This window comes from Nanorana parkeri, unplaced genomic scaffold, assembly GCF_000935625.1.
Source record: "Nanorana parkeri isolate BGI_ZX_2015 unplaced genomic scaffold, ASM93562v1 scaffold965, whole genome shotgun sequence".
Taxonomy (NCBI): Eukaryota; Metazoa; Chordata; class Amphibia; order Anura; family Dicroglossidae; genus Nanorana; species Nanorana parkeri.
Window position 1 is genome coordinate 511,262 of NW_017307233.1, and position 15,784 is coordinate 527,045.

At 41.1% G+C, this 15,784-nt stretch overlaps 1 protein-coding gene across 1 annotated transcript in view; it reads left to right on the plus strand.

Moving 5' to 3' along the window:
- The window catches only part of PLPP4 (phospholipid phosphatase 4), a 77,043-nt gene that overhangs the window by 45,617 nt on the left and 15,642 nt on the right, over window positions 1–15,784 (plus strand). The window contains exon 7 of the mRNA XM_018566636.1: window positions 11,850–12,020. Within this exon, the coding sequence (XP_018422138.1) occupies window positions 11,850–12,020 (171 nt within the window). The remainder of the gene's footprint in view (window positions 1–11,849; window positions 12,021–15,784) is intronic.

Sequence of the window (15,784 nt, forward strand, 5' to 3'; positions counted from 1 at the left end):
CCTAGGGAGACAATGCTCACCCACTGTACTACAGAACACCCTGTTCTTTTTTTTTCTGGTTAATATGTGGTAGAAGTGTTCTATAGAGAGAAGAGCTGATAACAATGTTTGAAATTTCAGCACAGCTTTGCCAGCACATTTAGAAGTCCACTGAATTTCTGACAGGACCAACGGGTATTTTTATGCAATTATCAAACATCTATAATAAAACACTTTTAAATAGTTTTATCACCAATTATGTACAATTATAGGTACGCTTGAATGATCATGCTGATTGATACATGCTCTGCACCATGTCATGTGATTATTTTAGTAAAAACGTCTACTAAAATGCTTTTTTGGAAGTCGTATGTTGTCTGATTTATATGCAGCGCTAATGTAGAACTGTCAAACCCACCAAATAGCAGAAAGGAGGTGTGTCCTGCTTCCTGAACATCTGACTCCATTAACAAGTGACTTTATGGTAAATAAAGCTCTGCCCATATGGGTACAGGAAACAGGGAAGGGGATATACGGGAGATGAGTCATGTTAATTGGGAGCCTGAGCTATTGAACTGTGTAAACAACAGGTCTTTTATGTAAAGCAATTATGTCAGTTAGTCTGATGAGAAAGGGCCCAAAGCACCACCTGTTAGCTGGAATTATGAAATATTGAAATCCAATCTTTCATATTTACAGTACCTGACTTAAAGGAGAACTGTGAGGTGAGTGATTTTCACTCACCTCATAGTTCTAGCCGACCTGTGACAATGAAACTGTCACACACCGGCTCAGTAGATCGGGAAGTGAGCGAACACATACAGTCGCTCGCTCACTTGTCGATCCTGTCCCTGCAGAGAGCTGTGACTGTCTCTCACGGCTCCCCGCAGGGATTCTCCCCTCCCCACTCCGATCCTCCAGTGCTGACTGGAGGAACGAACGGGGGAAGGGCGGGTACAGCTGGCTCTGCCTTTAGATAGGCAGAGCCAGCTGTCAATCACGCAGCTGGGTGGGTCTCGACAGTAATGTCAGGATCCATCCCGGCTGAGGCGGTCTCAGTATCTTGCGGTATACTGAGCTTTGGGTCACGGGAGGACGCTAGTTCATGTCCTCCTGTGACCCTGAGGAGAACTATGGGGAAAAACACTTACCCCATAGTTCTCCTTTAAGAATAGAAAAAATATTTTTTTAGTTCTGAAAATAAAGGAAAAATATATCAAAACAAACTAAAGAGTACATTACCTTTTAAATATTTAAGGACTGCAAAGACATAGCAGGGTTTCATTTGCCAAGAAAACGATGCATCACATATTTGCTTTTCGTTTTCATTTTGAATAGGGGGTGTGAAAGAGAAATCCTTTGGTGTTTTCAGTATTAAAGGTCTAAATCATTGGTCTGTTGATTTTGGAAGCTGTCAATCACGCAGCTGGGTGGGTCTCGACAGTAATGTCAGGATCCATCCCGGCTGAGGCGGTCTCAGTATCTTGCGGTATACTGAGCTTTGGGTCACGGGAGGACGCTAGTTCATGTCCTCCTGTGACCCTGAGGAGAACTATGGGGAAAAACACTTACCCCATAGTTCTCCTTTAAGAATAGAAAAAATATTTTTTTAGTTCTGAAAATAAAGGAAAAATATATCAAAACAAACTAAAGAGTACATTACCTTTTAAATATTTAAGGACTGCAAAGACATAGCAGGGTTTCATTTGCCAAGAAAACGATGCATCACATATTTGCTTTTCGTTTTCATTTTGAATAGGGGGTGTGAAAGAGAAATCCTTTGGTGTTTTCAGTATTAAAGGTCTAAATCATTGGTCTGTTGATTTTGGGCTATATGCACACGCAATTATCTACGTCTTCAATAAAGCTGTCAGATGGCCAGCAGTCTGATCTTAGCTGGTTTTGGAGGACCTTTGTTTATCTCCTAAGGCTTTATGTACACAGCGCTACAACATTGGTATACCCCTAAACCAAGATGCATTTTAGCATTGAGCTACATCGTGTTTGTATATCATCTCTGTTCACCATAGAGCACAAGGCACCACGCTGCTTCGCTTCAGAACAAACTATTAACCCATCCTGCATGCTCTTCTAAAGCAGAGAACCCTTTTATTATTCAGCTGGAGTTGGGACTGGTTGTTGTTGGCAGTGACTCCAATCTTCACTTCCTCTGCTTTTCTCAGCAATGTCTGTTAATTTATACAACTGAGACTTTATTTTTCTCTTGAGAGAGCTTGAGGGCCTGTAGAAAACCCTCATTTTTTTATCCTCGCAATCCATCATTAAATCCAGCCACTTTCTACAAATACTTTTCTCTGCTTAGGTTTAGTAATTGCCCGCTTCCTGTAATTTTATTATCGATAGCTGAGTGGCACACTGACAGACGTCTGGGAGTGCATAGCACCAGTGTAGCATATCATATTTCTGCAAGTGTAAAATTGATCAGAAACGCTTAGCATCTGAATATTAATACTGATGTTCCAGTCAGTGTTTCCCTCTAGCAGTGACAGTGAGCACACTGATTGCTGCACGGTACATTTGAATTGAAAGGCCTCTCTAGTAGCTGGAGATCTTCAGGATTGCACATTTTGAAGGGCTGTTCGGAAACCGAGAGCTGGGGCTTTGGACTTTGAAGCCTAATAATGCATTCAAACACGTCAGTTGAAGTGCTTCAGCTATTAGTGTTTCCGGAAAGTGACAACTGTCTTTATAATTAAAGCGGTTTTCTGACTCGCATAAATTATTTCAGAATATTTGTTTTTACTGTGTTCAAAGAAGAACCTCGGACTTAAAATTCAATGCAGTTCGCTCTAGTTCTATATTTCTGCAGCTGTCTAATTAATTAAGGACTTAATGTAGTGGATCCGAAAGTATGTGTTAGGATGTCATCATTAGCTTCATAGGAGTCAAGTGTGTGTCCATAACTAAGGCCTTATATCTCATAAATAGATTACATAATATATATTCTGTTAAATCTTACATACAAATGTCTTTGTACTGGAATTAAAGCATATCTCCAGACAAAATATATTTTTGAGGAAGGAGTCAATTCTCTGTTTTTACTACTCTCTGTGACCCTATTGGAAAGATTTCACCTCACTTCCTGTTTAACTAAATGCATAGACACCAAGACAGGAAGCGAGGGGAAATCTACAGCAGGAACACAGACAGCAATAAAAACATATTTTTATTAGCAGACATGCTGACAATATTGCCACTAAAACATGGGAAAGGGAAATCTCCTCAATGAGATCACAGAGAGCAATAAAAATGGGACAGAGTTTCTAAAGTTGTCCATACACTGTTAGGATTTCAGTTGAACATTCATTCCAATCATTCTTTGGAGTATTTAATCATGCTATCATTGAGTCTACTAATTTTTTTTGAAAGCTCTTAATGTCATCCAGACCTGGTAATTGAATGGAATCACAGACATATTAAACAGGTTTTTGTTGTGCCTTGTACAAGTGCATTATAGTATGTACCATTCTTTCAGGAACCAGAATCACATTCATGGTTAGAACTTCTTTCATTAAGATAAGCCATCCGGCTCTTTTCATTTTCCCTGCCACTACAGTCAGAAACAGACATAGATTAGACCTCACTAACCATTGGAAATGTAACAGATTTCCAGTTTCTAATGAAATCCTACTGGTGTATTGCCAGATTAACCCTTGACCAAACTTTGCCATGCCCTTACTAGATGTTCTCCTAGTTGGTCAAATGATATGTCCAAAACATTGGGCTGCTTTGTATGTGACTGACCTACTAGCTTTCATAGAATGATGTGACCACCAACTAGCTACATTGTAAAACTGGAATTGGGGAAAAGTGAAGCATAGCAACCAATGTCTGCACTGCAAAAAATACACTTGTTATCTGATATATTTACTTGTTGCCAGTTCTTTAAAAGATAACGGTCCTTGTGTTTTTAACGTTGTGGAGCCTAATAACAGTATATTTCTTGTTTGAAGCCCCATAACCTCCATCTTCCTGGGGATTTTGGAGACAAGGCGCTTTGAGAATCTGACTATTTGTATTTCATCATGGTATGTCCAAAAATCAATGCGTTTTGGAGGTTCTAAGAGACCCCCTTCATCAGAGCACAATATACTGGTTAAGACTAAAGTGATGACAGACTCAAAAGGCTCTAGATGAGAATATAATGGTCTGTGATAAAACTGGTCTGAGCAGCGCATTCTAGAAGCCTAGGCTATCTATGCTGCTATGATGAACTAAAAGTATTCTGACTCTTAAGCTTTGGTGTGGTGCCTTTTCTCTCCAAAATCTTTTAGCTGTTGTCTGAAGCAACACACAGAGGTCTCTTTGTGTATGGGAGCATCCTAAACCAAGCTTCGAAAGTATATTTCCTTTGCATCCAGCGTCTACATCCTCTCATGATTCCATTCTCCTGTCTCCCTCCTTCTTTGCTGCAGAGTAAGCTGCCTCCAGCCTGACTTGGGAGATGGACTGCTCATTCATGCCGGGAGATGGACTGCTCATTCATGCCAATACATACTTAATCTCCTGTACTCCGACAGTGGTGGCTGGGAGCTGCTTTCTCAACAGAAGCTTAAAACGTGACTGTGGGCAAAATAAATCTGTTTAAATATTTAGAGCTTTGTATTAGACATGTGATTTGTTTCCAAACTGACATTCGTACAATATGGATTTTGTTAATCTAACATTCGGATACATTCCGATTTATTTCTGTCATTCAAAAATTCGGATGCATCCAAATGTCCGAATATGCAGAAAATCTGCATATTCTGACATTTGGATGCATCCGAATTTCTGAATAACAGAAATAATGAATCCGAATGTTAGATTAACGGAATTCAAAATATTTCCTGAATGTCATTAGGAATTGAACAAAGGAGGAAAATCGTCCTGATATTGAATTCACGACACCTGCAAACCCGACAAAAAAAAAGCTCCTCTGCTGATCGACATGAGGCAGTGGGCGGAGCAATAGCCATCCTGCTATTGGCTATTGCAATTTGAAATAGCCAATAGCAGGTTGGCTTTTGGCTACTGCTCCTGCAGAGATGCGGACCTGGGAAAGAATGTTCTCCCTCAGATCTGCTCCTCTGCTGATTGACAGAAGGCAGTGGGCGGAGAAATAGCCAATAACAGGATGGCTATTGCTCCCGCAGAGGAGCAGACCTAAGAATTTATGTTCTCTCTCAGGTCCGCTCCTGTGTGATTGACATCAGGCAGTAGGCGTGTGCCATACCAAGCCTGTTATTGGCTATTTCAATTTGAAATAGCCAACAGCATGCTTTGTTTATTTCTCTGCCACTGCCTGAAGTTAATATTCTGACGGCAGCGAGTGGTGGGTATTTATTTATTTTTTGTTGGGTCTGCGGGCGTTGGGATTCCAGAATCGGGACAATTTACATGGCTGGATGAAGTGATCCACGCTGGATTGACATTGTGGGACATTTTTTTCTTGTTTTAGTGTTTAACGAAGGAATTGTCAAAAATATGTGTAGTGTGTTTATTTGCTATTTATGTTTACTTAGTGAATGCATAGGGGTATCAACTACCCCTTACTCACTCATGTAAGGGGTCGGGCGGCATCAGGGTTGTGGGGAAGAAGCCCCTGTCCTCAGTGACATGGGGGGGCATTAACGCACGCTGTTCCTCTGCCAGGCTGTTGCTCTGCCAGGCTGTTCCTCTTATCAAGGGTCTGGCAAGGGGTTTTAGGGGGAACCCCATGCATTTTTGGGGCGATTTTTTTTGGTGGCGCATGCCTACTTTACATACCATTTGCTGATCTTCCTTTCTTTCTTTTTTCTATTGCTTGTTAGTGTAAAGCCTCGCTTCTCTTATCTATGGGAATGGATCGCAACTGCGTAGTTTCATGGATGGGGATCAGTTGTGCAGCTGAGCTCTGTTGCCCTGTATTTGGTTAGGCGGATCGAGAGCTGCTTAACATCATACTCCCCTTGGCAACAATGGAAGTGCCACTCCTCTGGTAGTTAGAGAGCAGGGTATGAAGTTATAGCACACAGCGTTAATGGCTGTGAGCAACAGCAAGGAGTTTAGCTAGCAGGTGTATGAAGTTCAGCACAACAGCAGTATCACACAGTGTTAACAGCAGTGAGCAACAGCAAGGAGTTTAGCTAGCAGGTTTATGAAGTTCAGCACAACAGCAGTATCACACAGGGTTAATGGCTGTGAGCAACAGCAAGGAGTTTAGCTAGCAGGTGTATGAAGTTCAGCACAACAGCAGTATCACACAGGGTTAACGGCAGTGAGCAACAGCAAGGAGTTTAGCTAGCAGGTGTATGAGGTTCAGCACAACAGCAGTATCACACAGGGTTAATGGCTGTGAGCAACAGCAAGGAGTTTAGCTAGCAGGTAATGAAGTTCAGCACAACAGCACTATAGTAGTGTCCTGGTAGCCCAGAGGCATAAGCCTCTACTTGCGGTTTGTTTGGTGGTCAATGGTAGAGCCCTGAGACTCTTGGATCCGACGACCTGCTTGTGGCTAATGATCCTCAAGGGCAGCAAGTCAGACACTGATTGATCAGTGTCCTGCTACAATCAACAGTAGGACGCCGATCAATCAGTGAGCAGCGGCCTTAAGCCGACTGCTCGAATGAGGTGGGCAGAGTCCATGGGCGTGCCTGCACTACTGAGTCCCCGCTAGGAGGGGTTACCACGGCGCGCCTGCGCAGGACGGCGTTGGAGCCCGACGGTGGACCGTAACCCGGTAGTCTATTACAGTTAGGCACAAAAAGCATCAGAATAGGTGTCTTACAACTATCATAAGGCAACCTATTTCCTGTCAGAAGGACCATTCATGCAGGCTGCTTCCCATCTGCTGGAAGACCGGTCATGTAAACCCCCCCAGGGCCATACCACCAATGAGGCTAATTGAAACAGCCCCTCATGAAAGCACAACCATTTAAAGTTAGAAAATTTTCACAGAGCAGCAAAAAAAAATATTTCTAATTAATTACATGAGTTGAAGAGAGAAGCTTAGAAAACCTATTAATGTTGTCCAGAGTTCAGCTTTAAAACAGGTCCCATTAATCTGCACTTTTCGTTTTAATGTTATCCTGCCACTTTTGTTGTTGTTTTTGTACTAAAACCTATTCCACGCTCTGCCCCTGAAGAATAAAGAACCCCGCTCTCCCTTATCCATGTCACAGAGACAAAGCGAGTGAGCGCAATGTTCCATTTCCAGACTGTACAGTATGGCGACAAGGACAAAGTGCTACATGCTCTGACAATGGTTATTAGACGATTTCAGCCTGACTGCCTGAGCTCAACCTGTTGCTTGGATAAAGCCTGAACCGCTGTGACTGTCAGCACATTTATCATCTCGTGGCATTATCTTTCTAAGTGTTATGAAAATATGACTAATTTCCCCGAGGTGACAAGACTATTTGTGTCATTCTCTTGCTTCGGGAGATTTGTAATAAAGGCCGGTGTTGGGAATGAAATTGTTCATTATCTGCAGCTGATAATTACTAGAAAGATGGTTTGATCTACTTTACCCGTGATTAAAGAATTTCAGCTTTATCAGAGCTGTCAGCCATTGGCCTGCCAGTCTTCTGTATCTGTGCCAAGAGCATGGTGGAGCGACTGCTCTTTTCTGAATTTTTCACGGGATACAAGAAAAAAAAATGTACTCTGTTGGGCTAATGTGCAAAGATAAAGGGATAAAGAAAACTGGAGCAAAAGTGGAGAAGTCGACCAGAGCAATAGGTTTTCCTTTTCAATGTGTAAACCCAATCACCAAAAACTTATATAAGCTTTATCATGTTAACGAAGATTCAAAAGTCATTATCAACATTTTTAAATCTGCAGTTTTTATTAAAATAATACCTGGTGATCCTGCCATGTATGTCCTTGTTTAGGCATTTTCTTTTATAGGGGGACAATGCTGTCCCTGCCTTCTCAATGTGCTCTTGCATTGTCACCCTGACCCACGGGTTTCCACTGGAGGCTACAAATGTCCGTGCCAAACACACATTACGCGGTTATGGTCTGTTGTCACTATGAGAAAGCCCACCCTAAGAAATTCCATGAAGCCATCGCTGGACTGTGTGCATATGGAGAGGAAGTGGCTGCAGGAGATCAGCAGCACTAAGATGCAACAAAGGATTAAACAGTATTTTACGACTCACCATTGTTATTGATGCACAGTGCTATAGCACAGCCTTTCTCAATTGGGGTGCTGCAGAACCGTGGAGGGTATTTAGGCTTCCTTTGAATCAATACAAGGAGCTGTAGGAAGCTCATATAAAGACAGACTGCCTACATTTCTGCTTTAATTTCCTTAGTTCTCATTTGAATACTGGCATATAATTAAATTATGGTTGAAAAGGCAGTGTTTATAAATCGGTTACCTTGTTTCAGTACTTAATTTACCTAATTGTTTTTGTTCATTTTGCTATCATTTTTTTTTCTTCATTCAGTACCTTTTCTGGTCATTTGTAGGGTCTGTATAATTCAATCAGGGTTTTAGTTGCATAACTGGAGATGGGGGTATCATCTGTATTTTCACTACCATAGTTTCAGCTTTTACTTGTCATCTGAAATCTAACTGGTGGCAGTGATGGACAACACTGCCATTCCCACTGGGAACCTGTCAGGAATGGTATAAATAGATAGCCACAGTTATGTGAGAGCTGGAATCTGTATGATGCTTGACGCTTTCTAAGGGAATTCTTCCTTCCCACCTTTACATAATTTTAGTGGAATCTTATTTACAAAATATACAAAATAAAAAATCTAAAGTAGTAGATAGTGAAATATGTGTATCAACACACATGAAACAGGGCAGTTTATGTATAATAAGTATGCAGTATTTATGCACCCACACATCAAAGCTTTGGGCACTTAAATAAAAGGATGTACCATACACCAAATTAACATTGTGCAGAATTAAAGAAGAGACACACATTTTTATTTGTTTCATGTAAAGGGCACCCATAATTTGAAGGGTGAAAAACATACCCCTTTAGTATAGAGTGGATCAGCAGTATCCTGTACGTTCCTTTAAAGGGGAATTGAATACAGAAAATGGTATGAAATGTATTTCAGTACAGCATTGCATGACTGAATAAATGTCAAAGTACTGCAGTGCTGAATACTGAAAAATGGCCTGGCCAGGAAGGGGGTCTAAACACCAGGTCAGCAAGCAGTTAACAACAAACGCAATATGTTGCATGTCACATCAAAAATCTAATATAACACTTTTTGGTAATTGTTAGAGTCGCTTGAAGTTATGCTTTAAGGGTACTTTTACGCATGCGTTGAGAATTTAATGAAAGAGCAATGCTGATTAACTCGTCTATAGCGTTAACAAGGCGTTCGGCTGGCATTTTCAAGGCATTAAGCTGGCATCAAAAACGCTGACAAAATGCCCTGCAAGTAGGGGAGTGTGTTAAAGGGTAAAGTAATGTAGTAAAGGGAAGTGACTACACTTCTATATTTTTGAAGGCGTCACAGTAGCTGGGCAGACTTGGGTCATACAATTTTGGGTATTGCTCAACTGCTTGAATTGGCCGTTCAACATTTATTTCAGACATGACTAGTTCTGGCTGGTACTTGCAATGCCTGGCAATGGTATGGTTGGCACTGCTAAGCTGCCACTCGTATGGCTGGCACTGATAACAGCTGGCTCTACATGGTGGCATAGGTCAAGCCGTCACAGGTTGCAAGTACCTTGCTAGAAGCTGTGTTCTTCCTGGCAAAATACTGGCTGTGTGCAGACAGGCAGTGGCATCTGCACCTTCTCTGTCCACTCACTCTATGATTCCCCTGTGGTTTCTGGGATTGCAAAACCTCCTATGTCTCTCCTAAAACACCTGTGCAACACTTTTAATTGTTCAAAAAAATGCTGTAGGAGCATTGTCTGATCATTTGAGGGGTGTTTCAATGTACTTCAATGGAGGCAGTATTCCAGTGGCAATGCCTCCAGAACGCAGCATGTACTGTATTTTTTGACACACAGCAACACTTCACATTGCTAACGCCCATGTGTGAACAGTACTCGGCGGTTGCTATTGCTTTATTCCACATAGGTTTTAATAGGCAGCAGAGAGGAGTTAAAAACGCTTCTATAATGCCTGGTTTTAACACGTGTGTGAAGGAGGCCTAACCGAAAAGCATTCCTCATGTTTATTGGCTAACAGTGTATGCTTGGTTTCAACTTTTGTGACAAAAACTTTTGCACACTATTGCTATACAGCAGCAAGAGATTAAAGCATGAATGTATGCAAGTCAGGCAGAGCAGATTATGACAGATCAAGCAAAGCCAGCTTGATTGTGCGAAGGTTACCGCATGGCAGTAGTTGAAATCCTGGCAAACCTGTTGGTAGTTGGGAGTTGACATTTAATTACATCTGGGATCATTAGCCACATGCCTAGCAATGCTGAGCCAATATTTACAGCAGTGAAATTGAAACAAAATTTGTGTTTAAATCACTGTAACTTATTGGGAGCTGAGAGTCTCGGGAATAATACTGGCTGTTGGCACCACCAGGTCTTCCTGCCTTTGGGAATATTAGGGATAAATCTAGCCCAGCTTTTCACTGAGCTGTCTTTGGAATGTGAATGTAAAATATCCCTGGCTGAGTCCCGGTGTACCTCTATCCATCTTCACGTGTGGACATTTTCTGTTTCTGTTCTTACAATTTTCATTGCTACGTGTCAAAAATGAAATTACAGCATGCATTACTAAGCTATGAATTTTTTACAGCGAGCAATAATTGTATTTAGGAGGAAAGGCTTAGGCATTGTATCAAATAATGTGAGAGGCTAGATACTTCTATGTTTTCATATGCAGAAATCGAAAACATATACAGGGCCGGCCTTAGGGGTGTGCGAGCAGTGCGGCCGCACAGGGCCCCATGGCAACAAGGGCGCCGTGCGGCCGACACACCTCGTCCTGGGAGCGGCTTCTCTCCCCCTCACCGCTGGGCGCTGGCCATCCGATATGACAGCGCTCCCTCGTGCCCGCAGCTGTCAGGATGGCCGAGCGGTGAGGAGATCGGAGCCGCTGTCATCCTGTCAGTTTCAGGATGACAGCGGCTCTGTGCATGGCTGAGCGGAGGATCGGTAAATATCAGTGATATTTACCGGTCCTCCATATAGGCAACAAACTTGATCCATCCAGACACACAATAACTGTGTTTAGCAGGGCAGTGCACACATGCAGGGGGACTTTGTACAGCAGGTCCATTGGATAAAAGAACTAAACTAAACTAAAAGAACTAAAACTTGCCTGAGCTTCTAACTAAACTTAGGTCAGTTTCCAACTAACAGGAAAGCCCCCAAATGGCTTCCCAAATACAAACGGACAGCACATGTGCCTTTTTAGTGTTCTGTTAGCAATCTGCGTTTTCACAAAGCAACAGGCCCCCACAGCAAAGAGAGCAGGATTGTCAGACTGAGCAACAGTTTTTTTTTGCCTTCCTCAGAAATCACACAAGACTCATATTCTCCCACATACACACACACACACATAGATGTTTAACTTGCTGAACATGTGTCTTTTTTCAACCTGATCAACTATGTAACAAAGAGTGGAAACTCTTAAAAGCAATAAATAGCAATAAATAAGAGCCAATTAGAATTCATCTTGTATTGTTCTGCTTTCTACAAATTCTTATATATTAATAATGTCGCTTTTTTTTTTTTTTTTAAAAAATAGGGCTGTAAATATGTAATTCAGGAGGGCTAGAACTTAAGACCTACAGTAGATGGGCAGTTTCAATTATTTATTTTAGTGACTGTTCCTAGAGTATGTTACACAGTACATTTTGGAAATTAGGATTTAATTAATTGTTTTCCACTTATTAATTCATTATGTTCTTACTTATTTTATTGTATATCTCTTTTGACAGTTGCTTTTTCAGGTCTGGGATTCACCTCCTTCTATCTGGCAGGAAAGCTGCATTGTTTTACAGAAGTGGGGCAAGGGAAAAGCTGGCGTCTCTGTGCTGCCATTCTGCCTTTATATTGTGCTATGATGATTGCCCTGTCACGGATGTGTGACTACAAACATCACTGGCAAGGTAAGTGGTCTTTACATTATGAGCACATAATGTGCTACAGCTTGCTGTTTTTATTTTTGACCTAAAGATTAATTAAATCAAATAACCTCCCAAATCTTAACCATAAGTAAAGATCTCTACTAATAAAGATAAGCCAGATTGCCTAGGTTGTTTTATTTAAGGGCAGATTTGGCAGATAGGTGTATTTGATGTACTAATTGTGACTTTGGTAACCTGTTTGAAAAGCAACAAGCCTTTGTACCCGCATTTAGCTTGTGTTCACATAATTTCAGAAAAGAGTGTGTTTACTACAATAAGCCCTTTGTGTCATGACTCTACACCTACTTATATTAATTGTACAAGTGATGCTGTAATCCTTCACTCAACCTTAACCCCTTAAGGACCAAGGCCTTTTTTTTTCATTTTTTGCACCCATGTTATAATCTACATTTTAGGCCTGAAAACTACTTAAAACTCCCAAATATTATGTATGTTCTAAAAGCAAAGACCCTATAGAATAAAATGGCGGCACTTTTTATGTTGCACGACATTAGCGCAACTTATTATCAAACCCCAAAATCTAGTGAAAAATGCACTTAAGTTAAATTTAGTGACCCAAAACACAAAATAAAACCATTTTTTTTGTAATATATAAAAGATGAGGTTACAATGAGTAAATAGATACCCAACATGCCCAGGTTAAAAATTGTGTGCGTCCCTGAAACTGCAACATAATTCAGTACCCCAAAAAGTCCATACATGACACTTTAAAAGCACCCACAGGTCATCAGTTTAGAGATACGTGTAAATTTTGGCCCCAGAATTATTGCTCTCATTCTGGCGTGCGTGGCGATATCCAACATGTGTAGCGAAATCATTGTTTTCGTACGTAGGTGGACCCGACGCTGGTTAACGCGACAACGCGCGTGCTCGCAGGGGCGGGGAATTTTCTTTATTTTTACATTTAATTTATTTAATATTTTTTCAACTGTTTTTTTTTTTTTTTTAACTTTACTTTAATTGTTATCACATAGTGGGGCTTACAAGCCCCCATGTGATAGCATAATGGCAGTGACAGGTACTCTTTAAGGTGATGCTGGGAGTCCAAAAGACCCCTAGTGTCACCTTTACACGAGAAATAAGCTATTGAAGTGCAGATCGCACTTCAGTAGCTTATTGCTGGGCTTCAGGAGCCCAGCACTGACAGCTATGGGACCAGAAGTGATGCAATACGCGTCGCTCCCGGTCCCATAGTAGGGGGAGGGGGGATCGGCAAACGGATGTCCCTCTCTTCCCCAGATTCCCGCTGACACCCGGTAAGCCGGTTTTGGGCCCGCAGGAGGGGCAGCGGAGCCCGGGAAACAAGGTAGGGGTGTTGGGCGGGGCGGCCCAGTTACTGGGTCGTAGAAGCGATCTGGTGGAAGCTGAGCTGCCAGAATCCCTTCTACTGTAAGGCCGGTCGCCGGCTCTACAAAACGGAACAGACTCCCGTCGAGAGTCTGTGCAACCCCTTCAGACTTCATGACAGGAATATCCCGTGATAGGTCATGAAGGAGTTAAACCCTTGCTACCAACAGCTTTAATATCAAGGACATCTCGGAAGGGAATTAAAACCTGAGTGTTAATTGTATACTTAAAGTAAAATTAAACACTCGTGTTTTTTTTTCTAGCAAGCAGTAGATATATGCAAAAACATTTAAAAAAATTAAAAAAAGTTACCAAATGGGTAATTAGTTACCTGTGTCTCCGCCGCTCGCTCCTGTCTGAAGATCTGAAGATTCTGGAGCTTCTGTGAAGGATCATGGGAGGCGGGCCCAACCTGCCTAGGGCCATTGCGGTGTTCATCTTCTCCAATACGTCCTTAAAATCCTATTCAAACACTGGCCTGACCAGTCAGAGTAATGGTACCTGATCGGCACATAACCTTCTAAAGATTTGGGATTTTTTTTTTTGTCTAAAGCCTGTTTTAAATTAAAATATATTACAAGAAAAACTTTACGTAGCCAGTGATTTATACTCGTTTCCAATGTAGGAGACAGAGCAAAAGATGGATATTCCACTGGTAGAGACCAGCAGCATAAAAAAAGATTAATAAATGAACCAGTTAAGCTCCCTATCTTTTTCGCAAATTTTGACCTTAGGCCTGCACATTCTGGAATGATTTTGCAATTGCTGATAATAATGAAGTGAATACATATAGTATCAAGGATTTCCTTTAGTGGTATTTTCTCCCAAGGATTATTGCATATTTATATTTTAAAGGCAAAAAGAAACATAAATTGACCAGTAAACAATGTTATCCTGGGATTTGCATAATTTATTTGTACACTTAAATTTGGTTTGCAAAGCCTATTTATTTACAAATGAATGAAAGGTGTAAATAATTTGTATATGTAGCAAATAAGTTGCGCTCGGTCTAGTTGTGAATGGATGTGAAAGTGCTCTCTCAAAACCCAAAGGGGGAGATCACCTTCAATTGTATATGTAGCTATTAATCCCAATACCACAAAAACTATGTGTGAAAAGAATAGTCTAGTTAAATAGGGGAGACAGAAAATGGCAAATAATTTCCTTTTTCCTTTTAGGCCTTGTTCACACACAGGTGACAGTGTTTCAGTGCGGATTCATCGCTTTTTTTTTTAGCGCTGTTTTGTGCTTTTTTGCGCACGGTTTTGCGCGTACATAAAGTTGCACGTTTTTATGAGCACTTTCGTGTAAATGGGCCAAACGGGAGCAAAAACGCGCACCAACAATTGCATCGCAGGTTTTCAAGCATTTCCTATTTAGTCTATGGGGACAAATTGCACTGATTTGGCCAATAAAAAGCTCATGTACTTTTTCTACTCGCAACACTACGCTCAGGTGTGAACGGGGACTATAGAAATAATTGAGATTTCTTGTTTTGGGCGTTTTAGAGCGGAAAAATACACGCAACAAAAGCCTAAGTGTGAACGGGGCCTTAAGTATTCTGCTTTAACTACTGTGTAACAAACCATTACATTGTAATAAACTGTACCTGCTTCAAACTACTGTAAAACTAACTCACTTTGGTACCAGTTGTCCAAAGCTGGTATCCTTTAAAAGCTGCAAGGACAGTTGACTAATCTGGAGGAAAAAGCTACGTTTTATATACTGCCATAAATACCACTGAGTGAGGTTTCAAAATAATACAACTCATTTTCATGCACAGTATGTAGCTAATTTCATGTTATTTTTACTTTATAATGTATTTGTGGATAACTACCAAATTGATACCAAGCTTGGCTTGCTCACAATGCTCCTCTCCTAAAATACACATTTTTTAGAAAATGAAGGACCACTAGCTTCATGTAATTTGAAAGTATTTTCCTGCTAGCATTGATTGCAGAGTTGTTATGAATGCACCACTGTCTGCACAGATTTATTGCTGCATAAAAAGAATTGGTTGTAATACTCTGAACCCTTTTGGCACATTTATGTGGACATTTTTGGGCTTTCTAATGTATTCCTGGTTACATTATTTTCATGTGTTTAAGTCAAACTTACGAGCACCAGCACCAGGCGGCAGGCAAGCAAACATTGAATAGCTTACTAGTGCAATAACGTTACTAAAATATCACATCGATGAACATTCCACGGATGTTTTGTCTTCTTTATTGTCTGTGTTGCAATAAAAATAATTTTGCACTTACAAAGTGATATGCATTTTGTGTACATCACATGGTACACCCCCCCTCCCCCCCCCACCCCCCCAAAAAAAAACCTATGTTAATTGCAGGTTGTAATACAGTAAAAGGGGAAAAAAC